This window comes from Drechmeria coniospora, chromosome 03 (genome assembly GCF_001625195.1).
Source record: "Drechmeria coniospora strain ARSEF 6962 chromosome 03, whole genome shotgun sequence".
In the NCBI taxonomy this organism is placed as follows: domain Eukaryota; kingdom Fungi; phylum Ascomycota; class Sordariomycetes; order Hypocreales; family Ophiocordycipitaceae; genus Drechmeria; species Drechmeria coniospora.
Genome location: NC_054391.1, coordinates 6,091,976 through 6,109,638, shown reverse-complemented (window position 1 = coordinate 6,109,638; position 17,663 = coordinate 6,091,976). Strand labels below are relative to the sequence as shown.

Sequence of the window (17,663 nt, the reverse complement as noted above, 5' to 3'; positions counted from 1 at the left end):
CAGCTAGCTGGCACCGCTAGCCTACCGGGTGACTAGCGACGAATCCAAGGCAGGCCGTGAGACGGTTGTATTTGCGGCGCTGCAGATGAAAGGCTGTCCTGTGATGTGCATTAGTACGAGCCGGCAAGTGGCAACGGCCCAACCGCAGGTCGAGGACGAAGCCATAACAAGAAAAACCCGTCTCCTGACCACCGATTATGACCAGGGATGAGATGCGCCATCGCACGCGTCGCCTTCTTCTCTCTTCCATGGCGCCTAGCGAAGTCGCCCTCTATCGTACCTCGAGCAAGCAGGGACCGACCGGACGGGTTCCGCTCTCCGGATGTCGCACATCTGCGGTCCATGGTGCGAGCAGACACTGCTGCCGTGCATGTGTCATCTCGACGAGCATCGGGAGCAGCACGGAACGGAGCCGAGAAGAGACGTACGCATTGCCACGACGAGGTGTCCGTCGTGCGTACTCCTCGCCGCGGCGCAGCAGTGTCTGCGTGCACTTGCGCCTGTAGGTGCACAACGCACATCGCACACGTCGTAGCACCATGTTGGTTGGGGTACGTCCGAGGCCTCGTATCAGCACGCTCAACAGGGCGCCATCACGAAACAGTGTCAAGATCGAGGATCGAGCCAGGGCCCCGATGACGCAGATGGAGCTAGCAGAAGCCCGAGTGTCTCGCTCTGTGCTCTGTACAGTACATACTTGGTTGTACTCATCAGTCAGGTGCGTCCTTGGTACCAAAACGCCAAGCGTCCGTTCAGTACATACTTAAGTATGGACAGAAGGACGGACGAGATGCAAATACTTAGGTACCGAGTACACCTGCTTCCGTACCACCGAGTTACGGACGTGGATGACGGACCAAGTACAGCGAGACGCGCTTCGGACTCATGGCCGCAAGTCCTCCGTGTCGGTCGCTGAAGGAGAGCAGCTCCTCTACCACGTCGAGGCACTAACAACCTGTTAGGCCTATCAGCTGATGGCTTTTTTTTTTTTGGCACCGCCGTTCGCTTTCCCTGAGCAGCCGGTCAGCGGTTGGTCGGGAGGAGCCATGGCTGCTGGGGCTGAAGTCGGAGAACCACGGTACAAGGTGCGATGGGTGGCGGGGCGTGGCGGGGGCGTGGCGGGGCTGTACGGGAGTTCGGTTCGAGCAGGGCACACGAGCGGGTACGTACGTGCTGCCTCAATCACCTCGGAGCCAAGGCCTTCCACCATTGTCCGGGCGTTCGCGCTAGAAGATGGCTGAACAGGGAGGGAGGAGCCAATGACAAGTCCGCCTCTCGCCATGCTCATCCTCGATGACTCTGCTTCCGCCTCGCCGCATATCCGGACAGTCATCATACTGACACTCGTTCGCGTACGACGGTTGCCTCGCCGTATGGGTCTACTTGAGCTTCTTCTCGACAATGGATACGAGAGTACGCGTTCGAGAAACGCCAGGTACATGTAGCAGTCCTGCGCGGCACTAGGAGTCTGTAGGTTGACTACATGTTGGTGTACTTGGTGTATCCCGCGCTGCAGTCCTGTACTTACCTTTGTGGCATGCAGACATGAGCATGTGTGCATACTGTAGAAGTAAGTACATGTAACTAATTAATTACCCCAAGAAGAACGTTGAAGTACTTAAGTACAAGCAAGTAAGTAAGTACTTGTAGTTGTGCTTGTACTGAACGATAGGTATAAGTACTGTACCTCTATCGTGCAAATACTCCGTAGCTGGAGATGTAATCTCACTTGAGAGTATCCACAGCTGCGCAGGGGCTATTTATAAGTACTGTACATGTAAGTAATACTTGTGCATCTATTACTCCGTATACTTACTTATTTCGTACTTACAACTAAGTACTTGCACTTTCAGCAACAACAGTACTGGCTGGTATTTGTACAGCAAGTACTTCTACGCCTGCGCCTGTGCCTGCTCTACGCCTGCGCATGCGAGCCTCAGAGTCGTGCAAGTATGGTGCAACCACATGTGCTCACACTCACTCGCTCTACAGTATATCCGCTCATCCATAAAGTCCGTACGTTCTTCGTGCATCGTGCGCGTGCCAAATGCCTGTACATGTACGAGAAATTCCGCATCCTTGCTGCTACGGGTTGTACGTACATGCTCTGCTGCCTGGTCAGAGATTCGAGGAACTGGACGAGATGCAGGACGCGCACGTACATGCGTCCGTCCCTGGATGGTGGAGGCAGCGGCTCTGCCTTGTACGCTCGAGTGCAGCTGTGACAGAGTATCTGCCGAGTATGCGTGCATGCATGAATGCATACAGGACTACTTATGGAGCACATTCTTAGGCAAGGTAGTCGAATATCGCGACAGTTGTGCTTTCCGGAATCCAAGCCGGATACTCCGAGCGTTCATACTCGTGCCTTCCCTTGTGCCGATGCGTGCGCATGTGTACGAGCTCGAGTCGAGGCAGCACCGGCTGACGCTCGTGCGCCGCCCGTGCCGAGCATCACGCGGAGTTGCTTTGGCATGCCTTGCGGAGCACAAGAGCCGTCGACGTCACCACACGTGTCGTCTGCCCGTCGTATCGGGAAGGGCAGACCATTCATCCCTATCCATCCGTTTCATCCAGTGATTCCCGCCTGCTGCGTGATACAGCGGGAACACGGGATAAGCCAAATCCGTCCACACAAGCTTCCACCTCCCAGAGTAGGTAGGTAGGTCCAGGTGGTGAGCAGGTCACGAAGAGCTGTAGCTAGTGCGTAGCACCTACCTCAGGTGCCGGTACTACTGCGGAAAATGGGCCGGAGGCTGGACGTGCCTACTAAGCACATGCGTCCGTAGGCGTAGGTGTCGGAAGGGTTGGGAAGGTGCCTGCTTATCGGTGGCAGTATTCCGAACCAACGCGGTACGTACCGGTACGGCGAGTTCGGGTAATACGTGAACGCGACAACATCCCGTCGCGAACGTGCGCGTGCGCTCGTGCGAGTGAGCAATCAGCAGAGCCAAGCACGACGGACGCAGTGGCAGTGGTGGCTTCCCACAAAACATGACATGTCCCAAAGCGGGAGTTGCGTTCGGTGTGTCGATCGTCCAGGACCTGCAAAACCCCGCCAGAACCCTGCAAAGGGAGGAGCAGGTGCTGCCAGCAGCCGAGGGGGGGGGGCTTCCGAAGGAACACCCGAGGAACCTCCCAACCGCCCAGCTTCTCCGGACTCTCCTTCCTCGCCAGATTTTCAAGTGCAGGGGCGTGCTGTGCGAGTTGTTTCCCGCCTTCGGATTGCAGCTGGTGATTGCCATTGATAGGCCGTTGCCGAGCATTTCCGTCTGCATTGCCTCTCTCCCTTTGTCTCTCATGACACGACGGCTTGCTGTCTTGCGTCGCCCCCCCCCCCCCCCCAAGGCCACGCCGACCAGAGCGCGAGGGCGCGTTCAAGATGAACGGCTTGCCGATCGGCTACGGTCGCAGTACTCGTGTGTACGGGCACCGGTATAATACATGCACAAGAGTGGACAAAAAATCACACCGTAGTCGTCCGTGCATATGCCTTCCGATGTACTTGCATGCACGTGGTAGGTAGGTAGAGGTACAAGTACAGTACTCCGTACGGGGTGCCTTATCCCTACTTACTAGGTAGGCAACAGGGAGAGTGGCTGGAGTGATGGGTCCGGGCTGATGAGGAGTCATCGGCCCGCCGTTGTCCTACGAGGGACGCTCGGATGCCTGCGTAATCGTCGACGAAGAGGAACGGCCTTCGATGCGAACCGACTGATCGCCGGCTGGGACTTCCCCTCGGCCGTCGGCCTCTCGCTCACAACAGACGAACAGAGGGTATCTCCGCCACAAACCGCGGGTACGGACAGTGCTCGTGCAGGTGCCAGTGGACGGATAGACCTGGATGCGCCCGCCGGTCATGCTCACGCCAAGCTTCTTCGCTCGTGCACACGTCTCGTACACGCGTACGCGTACACGTGCAGATGCTACCAGTACGTGCCGATGCACCCATACGGGGCAACGTCCGTCCGTCGCACTGCGAGGGTACCACTGTCGTCGATGGTGGAGAGCCAACGACGTTACCTTTACCTTTACCCGTACGCGTACTAGCCAACCTAGCACCTGCTAGCACCTGCGCACACTGCACTAAACGCCTAGTACTCGAACGAGCACGTGTTTGGTACATGTTGGTGCTGCTGACAGGCGAAACTGCTAGCATCGAACGTCCTTGCATCCATCGTTTCTTTTTTTCTCTCCTTGGCCTGGTTTTTGTGCCTGAACACTGGTGGCAAGCATGGGTACGGGGCGATCGCCAACCCCGGACTCCACCATGCTCAGCCGAGTACTGGGTACCAATCTGTGGTCCTACAGTACTCGTCGCATGTACGGATACATGTGCTCCGTTCTCGAACATGAACTCGAACATGTATTACCGCACCGATACGAGGTACGGAGTACAGAGCACGGAGTACTGACCTCCAGGTACACGCATGTCCTTGCGTATCTGCAGCTACAACCTCGTAGGCGTCTGCTGCGCTTTGCAGTCACGTCAGACATCAGGAACCTCTTGTACACCTTCCGCTTCCGAGCTTACTCGTGCGCTCCCGGTGCGTTCCCAATGCACTCCCTCCTCGTTGCTGCTTCCTCCCCTTCCGCGTCCCTCATCCCTGATCCCTCCCTTCCCCATCCATCCCCATCCATCCCCATCCATCCTTCTTCCCCTTCCCTCGATCAGAAGACTCACATAACGTACGGTTCACCACGGACGCTATGAATAGCTGGACCGACTCCTCGTGCGGGCACGCACCGGCTGCCTCCTGCCCCCCTGACCCTCTTGCCATTCGAGCCTTCACCCCCTCGTGTTCGGTTCTGCGTCCATCCATCTGCATGTAATACCACGCCCCGTGTTCTGTGCAGCCGTACACGGCCCCTTCCAACTCGCCGTGGCACCGCGTTACCAGCATCATCCCGTCACCGTTGCCGTCAGCAGCAGCCTTCTCTGCACCTCGGGATCGATGCTCGTAATGGGAGCAGTCAGAGAGCTCCTTACTCGGCCGAGAACCACCACCGGAGATGTTGCCAGGGTAGGTGGGCGTACGAAATGTACCGGTACATTGTCAGAGTGAGTAGGTACTTGTATTCTGCACACTTTCACACAAGGCGCAAATACTGTACATGATGCAAGTACTCGGGTGTCTAGGTAGTACAGGATGGAGTACGGTGTACCGCAAGTACGGAGTGCGGAGTAATTGTACCTGCTTTACTCGTCCCTGACCCTCCCCCCTGATATCGCCATGGGCCGTCTATTTCAGGACTCCCTGGTACGTCCATGTCCGCTGCCGACTGCAAAACATCCTCACTTCTGCAGCGCCGCCATCTAGCCACTTCAAGCCAATGGCGTGGTTGGCGGCCACAGCTGTCTCGTTGTCTGGCTGCGCTTGGCACTCCATACCTCCTATCCCCGGGAAGTCGGAACGACAATTCTTGCACGTACTGTGCTGCTGTGCATACATGTGCGAAGGCGCGATGCCTTCAGCCTCGTCGCCCCGGCCATGATGGACGACAAGTGGGAACGGTAGCCAACTGCTCTTCTTTCCTTGCCCATTTCCTTCTCCTCAACAGCAAACGACAAGTTGGCGCGCGTCTACCGAAACTGTGCCGACGGCATCTTCTCCATGGCACGGCCCGCAAGTACCTGCTCCATCTCTGACAGGATAATTCTGATCATCCGATCTGCCGAGTCATGGCTCTCGACTCGTCTTCCCGGCTTGCCGTCCATCACATGAGCATCGCAACCCCTCGCCGGCCCGAACCACGATCCCTGTTCGCTCCCTGCCCTCCGGCTCCCTCGTCATGCCCGCGCGAGAGAAGACATCTGAGCTCGCCCCCCGTTCACGCCTTGCAGGTTCGCATCCACGATTGCACGGGATCTACGCCAAACGCAACCCCCTCTCTCCGCCTTGCAGCCGCACGGTGGCCCGCCATCCTTGCGTGACAGCTTCCGCGATGGGAGGCTTTGCGCCGCAGGTGTTGATGGGGCCGAGAGTTCCATTCACCAACATGGTCGATCTACCCAAGTCGAGCTTTAAACTCTCAGATGCAGGCCGACTGCGGAATCTTGAGATGGACGCAATGCCAACCCATCCATTGTACGAGATGAGCTCCCCACATTCGAAAGGGATGTTGCTGGTTCTCACATCCCGGGCCGCGTAACGGTGTGCATCCGCGTACACATGCTAGTACATGTACATTTACCACCTCCTCGCGCTTCTCATCATGGAGGCGGTGAGCTTCGGCACCTGGGAAACATCAGCTTCACCTACTGAACTGTCGACGGTGTGGCTCTCGTGGTACCATCAACCATCTATCGCACCCGTTCACGTGGAACAGTGGCTGAGAGCATATTCATCCGAAGCTCGTGGCCGCCGCGACGAGCGGCCGTGGAAAAGGAAAGGTGGCGATCTTCCCATCGCCATTGGTTCTGAAGCATATATGGAGCTTTGATCATGAGGCCAAATTGGCGGCCCGCCACGCTGCACCTCACCATCTTCTCGCAACACCCCGCAGCCCGGACATGAAAACGACCGACATGCGCGAGTTTCCCCCCCCCCCCTCCCCCCCCCCTCCTCCCTGAGAGTCTTCATCCCAACGCCAGCCAACCTTGATGCCGTCGACTTTGGTATGTGGCGCCAACTCTGTGGGTATCATCAGGGTGTTGTGGCAAGGCAACCCTACGGCTCCCATTCCCTCATGGACGAGATGCTATCCCTCGGCCTGGTAGGTCGCGAAGCCAGCGGTTCCAGGATGCGAGGATGATATCGGCGGGCAGAGCAAGTGAATGAGATGTGAGGGAGAGGCTGGTGCTAACTGTGCTGCTCATGCACAACTGTGGAGCTGGGCAGGGCAGCATCAGCATCGCCGCGCAGTTTCGATGCGAGAGAAGCTTTCTTGGAATGATCCATAGATCCACGATGCATGCGGAGCAGCCTCTTGTTCGTGAAACCGACATGAGGCGGAACGGCGACTGCAGCCTGCAGGGTTACATCGCGACGTCGTCGCAACGAGCCCCGCAAAATCGCAATGCAACAAGCACGACGTCGCCAGACGGGGGACTGGTGCGTCATATGCATGCACAAAGGCCTTCGCAAGCTCGAATAGAAGCCAAAAGCCAAAGTATCGTCGCCTTTGTTGGATGTCACTGGCTGGCCCATCTCACCTCCGCTCTATTTCACCTGCTAAAATGGTGCGAACCGGAAGGGCCAGAACAGTGCGACACCAGGGATTCTTGTTCTTTGCCCCAGACCAGATGGAGGAATACTACCATCGAGTCATCGATTCGTAATGGTAAAAATATGAATCGTTACTGGCTTCGTTTCATATTTTGTTGTGCATTGGGTTTCTCGGTAGGTGTGCATGATAGTAGGCGCATGTCAGCCTACTGTTCAATTGTGTACGAAGCACAAGCCGAGGTACTCCGGAAGCAAGTGTGTACTGTATTACTTACCTACTTGCTTACAGTACAGTAATTAACTATTAATTACATATTACTCCGTACAGTACGGAGGACTCCGTCCAGTTCCAGCAATTGGATGCTAATCACGTGAGCACATCACTGAGTCGTCATGTGACTAGGACACTTTCGCCTCCATCGCCCTACAGTAAACATGCACGAGCACGACCATGGGGGTGGAAATGCACAGAGATAACCCTGGGACGTAGAAAATTAGAAATAAAGATCTCGGCATGCTTTCAGCTTGGCGTGCGTTCTTTCGGGCTCCATAGGTCGGCCATCGATGTATTGGGAGCTTTCGTCCATCTTGCGCCGTGAAGCAGCATGTCGCCTCTGCTGCATTATCGATAAGCCAGCCCACCAACGCCAACCAACCCGACTTCTTTGCTACCAAGTGCCGCCTCCGAGCCCTCACCATCTCCCGACGTCGCGAGAGGGAATCCAAAGCCACGACGATGGCGAGCCTCAAGAGATCACGCGAGGTCGATCCAATCGCCTCCAACATTTCAAGCAAGGTCTATGTTCGCTCCACCCGCAGCGGCAAGGTCCAGAAAATTGTGAGGGAAGTCTACCTCCGAACCGACATCCCGTGCTCGTCAAGAATCTGCAGAGCTTGCCTCGAGAGCGCCCCCAAAAATGCTGCTGGTCAAGGTCAGTATTGGCGCCAAGCAGGCAAACGGAGAACCCGTCTGGCACTTCCGCCGCTAACATTCATCGTCCATAGTCCAGCCCTTTGTCCTCTCGGACAAGCCTGCCGGAACCAAGGCCTTCCCGCAGGGGCATTACCTGATGCCAGATACCAACGCCCTACTCAACGCCATGGATCTCTTTGAGCAGAGTTCCTCCTTCTACGATGTCATCATTCTCCAGACCGTTCTCGAAGAGCTGCGGAACCGCTCGCTGCCCCTGTACAACCGGCTCGCCGGTCTTACCAAGAGTGAGGACAAACGATTTCACGTCTTCTTCAACGATTTTCGACTAGAGACCTATGTCCATCGCGAGTCCAACGAGAGCATCAATGACCGGAATGATCGTGCCGTCCGTCTTGCCGTCCAGTGGTACGGCGACCACCTGGCCCAGACCAGGGCTGCCAAGGTGCCGGCCATCGTCATGCTCAGCGATGACCAGGATAATTTGCGCAAAGCCCGCGCCCAAGGTCTCCATGCCTCCACCCTCAAGGACTACGTGAGCAGCCTCGACGACGCTGACAAGCTGCTCGACATGGTCGCCGACTCCCAGAGCCAGGGGGGCTTCAGGAAGCCGTCCCAGTTGCTCTACCCCGAGTACTACACCATGTCGCGGATGATGACTGGCGTCAAGTCGAGCCTGATGCACCAGGGAATATTCAACGTATCTCCCTACAACTACTTGGAAGGCTCCATCAAGGTCCCGGCCTTCCCCAAACCCTTGCTTGTCCTTGGCCGGGAGAGCATCAACCGGGCCGTGGATGGAGACGTCGTCGTCGTCGAGCTGCTGCCGCAGGATAAGTGGAAGATGCCCTCGACCAAAATTATCGAAGAAGAATCCATCACGCGCGACGAGGACGCGGATGCCGAGGAGCGCCAGGACTTTGTCTCGGATAAGGAGCGGAAGGCGCTGCAGGAAGAGGTCAGAAGGACCCAAAAGTCATCTTCGGCTCAACTCCAACCGACGGCCAGGGTGGTGGGAGTCATCAAGCGCAACTGGCGCCAGTACGTCGGCCATATCGATCCATCCTCCGCCAGCAAAGCCTCCACACAAGGTCGAAGGCAGGACAGCGTTTTCCTTATTCCTATGGATAAGAGGATTCCCAAGATCCGTCTCCGCACCCGCCAAGTATCGGAACTTCTAGGAAAGAGGCTTCTCGTCACCATCGATGCGTGGGACAGAGACTCGAGACATCCGGTCGGTCACTTTGTACGATCGTTGGGAGAGCTCGAGACGAAGGCTGCCGAGACGGAGGCCTTGCTCCTGGAATGGGACGTCCAGTATCGACCATTTCCCAAGACCGTCCTCGACTGCCTTCCCAAGGAGGGCCACGACTGGAAAGTTCCCTCGAGCACCGACGACCCAGGCTGGCGAGACAGAGAGGACTTGCGCCATCTTCTCATCTGCAGCATCGACCCGCCAGGCTGTCAGGACATCGATGACGCTCTCCACGCGCGGAAACTTCCCAACGGCAACTTCGAGGTCGGCGTTCACATCGCCGACGTCTCGCACTTTGTGAAACCGGCCAACGCAATGGACTCGGAGGCGAGCATTCGCGGCACGACGGTCTACCTAGTCGACAAGCGTATCGACATGCTGCCGCCTCTCCTCGGCACCGACCTCTGCTCGCTGAAGCCATATGTCGAGCGTTACGCCTTCTCTGTCATCTGGGAAGTCGACGAAAATGCCGACATTGTCAACATCCGCTTCACCAAGTCCGTCATCAAATCTCGCGAGGCGTTCGCCTACGAACAGGCCCAGCTCCGCATCGACGACGAGTCGCAACAGGACGACCTCACCAACGGGATGCGCATGCTGCTCATGCTGTCGAGGAAGCTGAAGCAGAAGCGAATGGACGCCGGTGCGCTGAGCCTGTCTTCGCCGGAGGTCAAGGTCCAGATGGAATCCGAGTCGTCGGATCCCGTCGACGTCAAGACGAAAAAGCTCCTCGACACCAACTCCCTAGTCGAGGAGTTCATGCTGTTCGCCAACGTCAGCGTCGCCGCCAAGATCTACGAAGCGTTCCCCCAGACGGCCATTCTGCGTCGCCATGCCGCACCGCCAAAGACCAACTTCGACGAGCTGTCGAACCAGCTGCGGGTGAAGAAGGGCCTCGAGCTGCGCACCGACTCGAGCAAGGCGCTCGCCGACTCGCTCGACGAATGCGTCGAGCCCAAGGAACCCTTCTTCAACACGCTGGTGCGCATCATGGCAACGCGATGCATGATGAGCGCCGAGTACTTCTGCTCGGGCACCCAGGCGTACCCCGAGTTTCGCCATTACGGTCTCGCCTCGGAGATATACACCCACTTCACGTCTCCCATCCGCCGCTACGCCGATCTGCTTGCCCACCGTCAGCTCGCCGCGGCCATCGGCTACGAAGCGATCCACCCCTCTGTCCGCAGTCGCGGCCGTCTCGAGGCTGTGTGCAAGAATATCAACGTGCGCCACCGCAACGCCCAGATGGCCGGTCGTGCCAGCATCGCCTACTACGTCGGCCAGGCCCTCAAGGGCAAGGTGGCTGAGGAGGACGCCTTCGTGATGAAGATCTTCAGCAACGGTTTCGTCGTCCTCGTCCCGCGCTTCGGCATCGAGGGCCTCATTCGCCTGCGGGATCTTGCAGAGCCCGAGCCCGAGAGCGACTTTGACGCCGAGACGTACACGCTGACGACGACGGGCAGCAGGAATGTCCGGGTGGAGCTCTTCCAGAAGGTCAAGGTTAGAGTCCGCGATGAGAAGGACGAGCTGACCGGCAAGCGAGGTGTCAAGATGGAGTTGATAAGTTCTTAGCCAACCAGCTGGTGGGTGGCTCTGCTATGTGTGCGAGTAAATATACAACCATGTATGTCCGGCACACAACATGACTTCCAGTCACAGTGATCTGCTGGGTAATGGTACGAACACGCGACATAGATGGATGGATACATAGATGTATTGTATGAGAATCATGATTTCTGCAAGAAGCACCATGCAAGGTCTAGTTTCGGCCAGCCCATATAAACGCCAAGCAAACACTTTTGTGTGTGTGTACAAAATCATCCCACCCAGGCGCCCGTCGGCCGCCGCTGATCAAGGCTGTTCATTGCTCCATGGCGTCAACATTGTCGATATCCCCATCGTCTCCCCAAAGTCCCTCGAGCTTGAACTCAGCAGCCCACTCCGTAACAATCTCTTTCTGATCAGGCATGACAGCCTCCTCGCCAACATTCCTGCTGGCCTTGGTGGGGGCAGTGCCCGCAGAGGCGACGGCCAGGACGGGCGGCTCAACCCAGCCCTGGATACGCCCGTCGCGCCAGTCAGTTACGATGGTCATGGCGGCGGCGCCAAGGTTCGGGACACCACCGCGCCCGAGGCGGCCACGCTTGCGAGCAACCTGGACAAGGAAGTCGGTGGTGATGTCCCCACCGGCGCCGCTGGGGAGTAGGGCGGGAATGTCATAGACGTCGGTCAGTTTCTGGAGGAGCTCGGGGGTGGTGGATAGGCGGCGTATCAGGAGGCTGACGGCCGGAATGGGATCGTCGATCTGCTTGGGTGGGACGGCGTTCAAGAGGACGAGGTGGGCGTGTGCCTCGGTTGCGTTCTTGAGGGAAACGAGACCACCAGACTGGATGGAGGACGACGAAGGGAAGACGACACCGGGGGAGTCGAGAAGTGTGAGCTTGCTGTCAATCTTGACGGCCCGGATGCTCTTTGTGACACCAGCCTCGGCACCAGCAGGGCACGCCTTGGAGGAGCCCCCACCCTTCCCGCTGAGCCTCCCGAGAAGCGCGTTGATGACGGAGGACTTGCCGACGTTAGGATAGCCAATGACGCCGACGCTCACCGCTCGCTTCAGCTGGCGACTGGCGGCGAAGCTCTTGAGCGCCTTGAATAGCGTCGCCGACGTGCTCTGCTGCGTCAGGTCCCGGTGATTGAAGGTGTGTGCGTTGGGAGCGGCGCCAGAGGCACGCAGAGGCAGGGTCGGGAAGTAGCGCCGCAGGTAGATGAGCCAATCGCGCAGGACCTTGGGAGGGATCAGATCGACCTTGTTGAGGACCAGGATGAGTCGCTTGCCACCGGCGGCGGCTGCCATGATGCTACGCTCGACTTCACGCGAGCGGGTTCCTTCGGGGTCGCGTGCGTCCAAGACGTAGAGGACTACATCGGCCTGCTCGACGACTTGCTTGAAAACCTTGTCGTATGTCTTTCTCGAGGAAGCCTGACCGACCGAGACCTCGTCCACGTGACCGTCATCCGATCCGTCGCTGTCGTCTTCGTCCATGGCGTCACTGTCGGCCAGTTCTCTGTCGTACTTTGCCGCTGCTGCTCTGGCGCTCGCAATTAAGGCGGCCATCGGGTTCGACTCATCCGCGTCGTCATCGTCCATCTCGTCATCTTCCTCATCCTCCACGTCCTCACTCTCATCACCGCCCACATCCTCGTCATCCATGGCGTCCTCGGCCCCTTGCGGAGCATCGGTCCTGGCGGCCTTGATCATCTCCTTCTTTCTCTCTGCCTCGGCGGCTCGCCTCATCCGCTTCTCCTCGACTTCCTCAAGCATCTTCCCCTTGAGCGGAAACAGATTCGGGATGCCGGGGTCCTTCTTCAATTTGGAGCGCCATTCTGGATTCTGCTTTCCGAGCTTTCGCAGCTTCCGTTGCTTGCTTGCGGATTTCTTCTCAATCTTGTGGCGAAGGCGGCTGGTACCACGCTTCGACTTGGGTTCTGGCTTTTGTGAGAACGACAGAATATGGTTGTGGATGGAGATAAGTCACTCACTCTTTGGTTTGTTAATAGAACCCGCCATTGTGACCAAGTTCAATCAACAATGCTATCCTGATCCTGGTGGTTGCAACCTCGCCGCCAACGCTGGGAGCGAGGTTTTGTAATAAAAATTGAGGTGGGTTGCAAATTCTGCCGCCTCAGTCACACACCGCTTTTCTTTCCGCACTCCATGGTTGTACTTAAGTATTATGTGCGGAGCAGAGACTAAAGAATCGGCTAGTTGAGCGGGTTCAAAGTATTATTACCTTCAATACACAATATACAGGAATTACTTGTACTTAATTGCAAGTACATGTACCCGCCATGGTACTTACATGCGCCTGTACTGTAAGTATTTGTACGGAGTACGGAGTATTACATTTGTGCCATGTATGTAAGTACTTGCCTAATTCCATAAATATTCCAGTAGGTACTTGTACTTGTACTTAAGTATGTGAGCATCCTCAAGTACAGTAGTTGTACTTAGCAGTGTACGGAGTGCTTATGTGCTGTAAGTTGCGCCGAACCACTAGTCTCCGTACAGTAATACTCCATAGATACGTCCGTCTCCATATATTTTCAACCTGCCAACCAACAGTTTCCTAATCGTCGACTGCACGAACTTGCCGTCGACTTTTCCCAGCCTCTGCGGCACCAGACACCTCCCCTGCCTCTGACACACTCTGATCGGCCGTAATCCAACGCCAGCACGCAGCCATGGATTACCAGAACCGTGCCGGCTCCAAGTTTGGCGGTGGCGGCGTCGCCTCCCACTCAGCAACCAACGCGGACCGCCGCGAGCGGCTTCGCAAGCTCGCCCTTGAGACCATCGACCTCGACAAGGATCCTTACTTCTTCAAGAACCATGTCGGATCCTTCGAGTGCCGCCTCTGCCTCACCGTCCACCAGAATGACGGCTCCTACCTCGCCCACACCCAGGGCAAGAAGCACCAGACCAACCTCGCTCGCCGTGCCGCACGCGAGCAAAAGGAGGGCAAGCACAACATCGACCCTGCCACTGGTCTGCCCGTCGGCGTCGCCGCTGGTCTCACCGGTCCCCGCCGCAACATCGTCAAGATTGGACGTCCCGGCTACAAGATCACCAAGATCCGCGACACCGTCTCCCGCCAGCAGGGTCTGCTCTTCCAGCTGCAGTACCCCGACGCCACGCCCGACGTCACCCCTAGGTGGCAGGTCATGAACGCCTTCACCCAACGCGTCGAGGAGCCGGACAAGAATTTTCAGTATGTCGTCGTCTCTGCCGAGCCCTACGAGACGGTCGGTTTCAAGATCCCCGCCCGCGAGCTCGACAAGCGCGAGGACCGCCAATTTAGCTTCTGGGACCCCGACGGCAAGGAGTTTTGGATTCAGGTCATATTCATGACAGAGCGTGAGGAGCGCTTCAACGCCGCCCCCGGACTTTCGAGCAGAAAATGAGAAGTTGCCGGTGCAGCGGTCGCATTACATCCACGCAACAGCCGGATACATCATACCGCGAGCCGTCGCGGGCACCGGTATGAATGATGGACGCCCATCACGGCAAGCCGCCCCTCGATTGCGAATTCATCACGGAATCAAGCTCCACTGCGTTACGGTATGTAGCATAGTGCTTGAGCGAACTAGAAGTAGCAGCTCGCCGCACAAACACCCACGCACAAGTGCTGGCACCGGTGTGGCATGGGCATGGGCTCGGGCGTTTGGCGTATATCGGAGGCATGATCGGCGCAATCATAGGACAGACAGGACAGTAGAGGAGAAGAAAGGACAGGCAAACTAAGCATCATCATGACTTATACCAGGTCAACTGGAATCGGGGGCCTTTTCCAGCCGCGACCCCGCAGACCGACTGGCTTGCCATGCGGCCAGCAAAGAATGGCTAGTCTGATGTCAGCATCATGCGTGCATGCCCTGTCAAAAGGCATGGCTAAGTAAACCACTGTTGCCGAAATCATCCGACCCAGTCAAAGCATCTGCCCCGATCCACCCCAGCCACGCACGTATGAGCAGGCGAGGGCACCTCGAAATCTGGTGCTCGGCCTCGATGCTCGTGACGATGACTTTCCATTTGCCTTTTCTTGTCAGACATGGTCGCTCCCAGAGCAACCCTCCGGGGAATGCAGTGCGAGCCAGCGCTCCGGACAAAGATGCGAGCTTCCCATACATCCCGTCCATCTATCGAAAGTTGTTATCAAATCGCTTGAAGGTGTAGCCGATGAACGGCAGGCTCATCTCGGGCGACTCCTCCGGCTGGCCACGGTTGTTCTGCAAAGCTTGCGCCTTGAGGACGGTGGCGTTGTCCGTCTGATCGATTTCGTCGGTGGGGAAGTACGTCGTGTCGATGTTGGACGTGAGTCGCGGCTCGAACGGAGCACGGATGCGCCGGAGGCTGTTGAACTCGACGCCACGGAAGAAGGCGTGGCTCTTGAGCTCGTGCGCGCCCCCGCGTCCGAGACGGTTTTCGGTGTTGCACACCATGCTAGAAACGTCGTAAGCGCCATGAAGTGAAGGGAAATCCGGCGAGCGGGTTGGTTCACCTTCGGATGAGATTCTCGGCCTCGGCGCCGAGGGTGATGTCGTCGGGGAAGTACAGCGTCTGTCGCCAGTTCACAATCTTGCGGTACGTGTCGTGGCTATCCTCTGCGCAGAAGGGCGGCCAGCCTACCAGGCACTCGAACATGATGGTGCCCAGGGACCACCAATCGCAATCATACGTGTAGCCGTGTCCCGTGAAGATCTCGGGGGCAATGTAGTCGGGGGTGCCGACGGTCGAGTAGGCCATCAGCCTTCGCGATCGTCGCCAGTCGTTGATCTGCGAACGATTGCTCACGGTAAGGTTGATCTGATCGATGGCGACAGAGTTACGGTCGCGCGGGCGATTGGATTTCCCCTGCAGCAGTTGCTGATAGTAGTTGTTGTCATGGAGTCGGTGGAAGCCGGTGGAGAGACCGAAATCGGTCAGCTTGACGTGGCCACCGCGATCGAGCAAGATGTTGTCGGGTTTGATATCACTGCCAACGTCAGACCCACGCGGCGTGGCAACGAGCTTGCCGGCATGCCAGCAACACGGACGACGTACCGGTGAATGAAGCCCAGCTTGTGGACTGCCTCGATGGCCAGGACGATTTCGGCAATGTAGAATCTCGTAATGTCCTCGGAGAAGATTTCGTACTTAATAAGCATGGTCATCAGGTCTCCTCCGGGCAAAAACTCCATCAGCATGTAAAGAAAGTAGGAATCCTGAAAGGTGGTGTAGAGCTTGACGACCCAAGGACTGTCCGATTCGGCGAGAATGTCACGCTCGGAACGCACATGGGCGAGCTGGTCCTTCTTGAACATTTCCGTCTTGATGAGAGACTTCATGGCGTAAACCTTGCCGTCTCCCTTCTTCTGCACCAGCTTCACCTCGCCAAAGGCTCCCTTTCCGATAATCTTGACGGTGTTGTAGTTTTCAGGCTTGTCCTTGGTTCGCAAAAAGCGCAGGTACTGGCCCTCTTTCCGGCCGGCCGTTAGCCAGAGCTGCTCTTTCCGAGCAGCGTTCTGTCCGGGATCCTGCAGCTTCTGCTCCAACTCGCTTTGTCTGCGTCGCCAACGAGTTAGCATTTGGGTGAAGAAGGGACAAGAGGGCACGGCACATGGCACACCTTTGGTTACGCTCCCGCGCTCGCTTGACGCTGTCCTTGAAGAAGTCCGTGGCCAGCTGCGAGCACTTCTTCTGGTTGCTGTTGGCAATCGGCCCGTACTCGTCAGGATTTCGCTCCGGCGCGCGCTGGAAGTTGTCCACGGGTGGCTGGCCCTGCGTCGGCAGCGGGGGTGCGTTCGCGTAGGATCCATAGCCCGCCGGGTTGGCGCCGCCGCCAGCCGTTCGTGGACGGTGAGAGGGTGAGGGACCTCGAGGAGCATAGCCTACGCCTCTGGCGCCGTCGCCAAGATTTTGATGGGAGAACTGGTTGGCGAGGCCAACGTTGGGGTCGTTGGTGCCGGGCGTGTTGGATCGTGCTTGATAGACGCCATTCTGGGCATGGGCAAAATCGTTGCCAACAGCCTGAGCGGGATACGGGGCAGGATAGCCGGCGGTGCCGGTGGTGCTGGCGGTGCCAGCAGGAGGGAAATAGCCTTGGGGTGCGTAGCCGGCAGGGTAGGCCTGTTGCTGCTGCGAGTGTGCAGCGCCTTGCTGTTGGGCCGGCGCATTCGGTGGGACGGGTTGGGGAAAGGTCGAGGGTGTCGTGGGGAAGGCTCTGTCGTTCAGCGCGGCGCGGTCGTTCTTCCCGAAGTTGAGGTGCAGGCGGTTGTTGCTGTCCATTTTGATCGTCGGCCGTGGTGAACGACGAGGTGACGAGGGCGTGCAAAGGGGCTGCGGGGGCGAAGGAGCAGCTGCGAGGCTGTCGAGGGCAACGGTGTTTCAGTCCAGAGCGACTTTTTGTCTGGCTCCAGCAGCGAGAGGCGGTAGCGAGCAGGGGGAACGAAACGGTGACAGGGGGGAAGACGGAGGAGGGCACCCCGAGGACTCCAGGGGTAGGGGCCGACCGGTAGAGCGTTCGGGACGCTGATCCGAAGCGAAGGAGAAGGCGAGTTCAAGCCAGGTATGTGCTTTGCCGCCCGGCTGGCCCTGGCAGGTGTATTCGGAGAAGGGAACGTTGCAGCTTGCCGACGGGTTGCTCCGATGGACAGGAGATGGAGGTTGGGGAGAGCAGGAGGAGAGCAGCTGGTTGGCGAGGGCGGTCAGGAGTCGAAGGTGGGGGGGTCGCGCTAGACCACATATGGAAGCTTTCCTATGTACGGAGCG

At 57.7% G+C, this 17,663-nt stretch overlaps 5 protein-coding genes across 5 annotated transcripts; 3 read left to right on the top strand and 2 right to left on the bottom strand.

Moving 5' to 3' along the window:
* Nucleotides 1–5,946: 5,946 nt before the first annotated feature.
* DCS_07410 (uncharacterized protein) lies at nt 5,947–6,444 on the top strand (the record flags this gene model as incomplete). The annotated part of the gene is made up of 2 exons (XM_040804695.1): nt 5,947–6,129; nt 6,223–6,444. The coding sequence occupies 2 exons, from the start codon at nt 5,947–5,949 to the stop codon at nt 6,442–6,444; spliced, it is 405 nt and encodes a 134-aa protein (XP_040654799.1).
* A 1,461-nt stretch (nt 6,445–7,905) lies between these two features.
* On the top strand, nt 7,906–10,927 carry DCS_07409 (uncharacterized protein; the record flags this gene model as incomplete). The annotated part of the gene is made up of 2 exons (XM_040804694.1): nt 7,906–8,101; nt 8,175–10,927. 2 exons carry the CDS (start codon nt 7,906–7,908, stop codon nt 10,925–10,927), a joined length of 2,949 nt encoding a protein of 982 aa, XP_040654798.1.
* Nucleotides 10,928–11,216: 289 nt separating this feature from the next.
* Nucleotides 11,217–12,923, bottom strand: DCS_07408 (nucleolar GTP-binding protein 2; the record flags this gene model as incomplete). Its single annotated transcript, XM_040804693.1, has 2 exons — nt 11,217–12,841; nt 12,896–12,923. 2 exons carry the CDS (start codon nt 12,921–12,923, stop codon nt 11,217–11,219), a joined length of 1,653 nt encoding a protein of 550 aa, XP_040654797.1.
* A 674-nt stretch (nt 12,924–13,597) lies between these two features.
* DCS_07407 (splicing factor 3a subunit 2) lies at nt 13,598–14,317 on the top strand (the record flags this gene model as incomplete). Its single annotated transcript, XM_040804692.1, has 1 exon — nt 13,598–14,317. The coding sequence occupies one exon, from the start codon at nt 13,598–13,600 to the stop codon at nt 14,315–14,317; it is 720 nt and encodes a 239-aa protein (XP_040654796.1).
* A 735-nt stretch (nt 14,318–15,052) lies between these two features.
* Nucleotides 15,053–17,180, bottom strand: DCS_07406 (Serine/threonine-protein kinase domain protein; the record flags this gene model as incomplete). Its single annotated transcript, XM_040804691.1, has 4 exons — nt 15,053–15,356; nt 15,415–15,888; nt 15,957–16,457; nt 16,522–17,180. The coding sequence occupies 4 exons, from the start codon at nt 17,178–17,180 to the stop codon at nt 15,053–15,055; spliced, it is 1,938 nt and encodes a 645-aa protein (XP_040654795.1).
* Between the last annotated feature and the right edge of the window lie 483 nt (nt 17,181–17,663).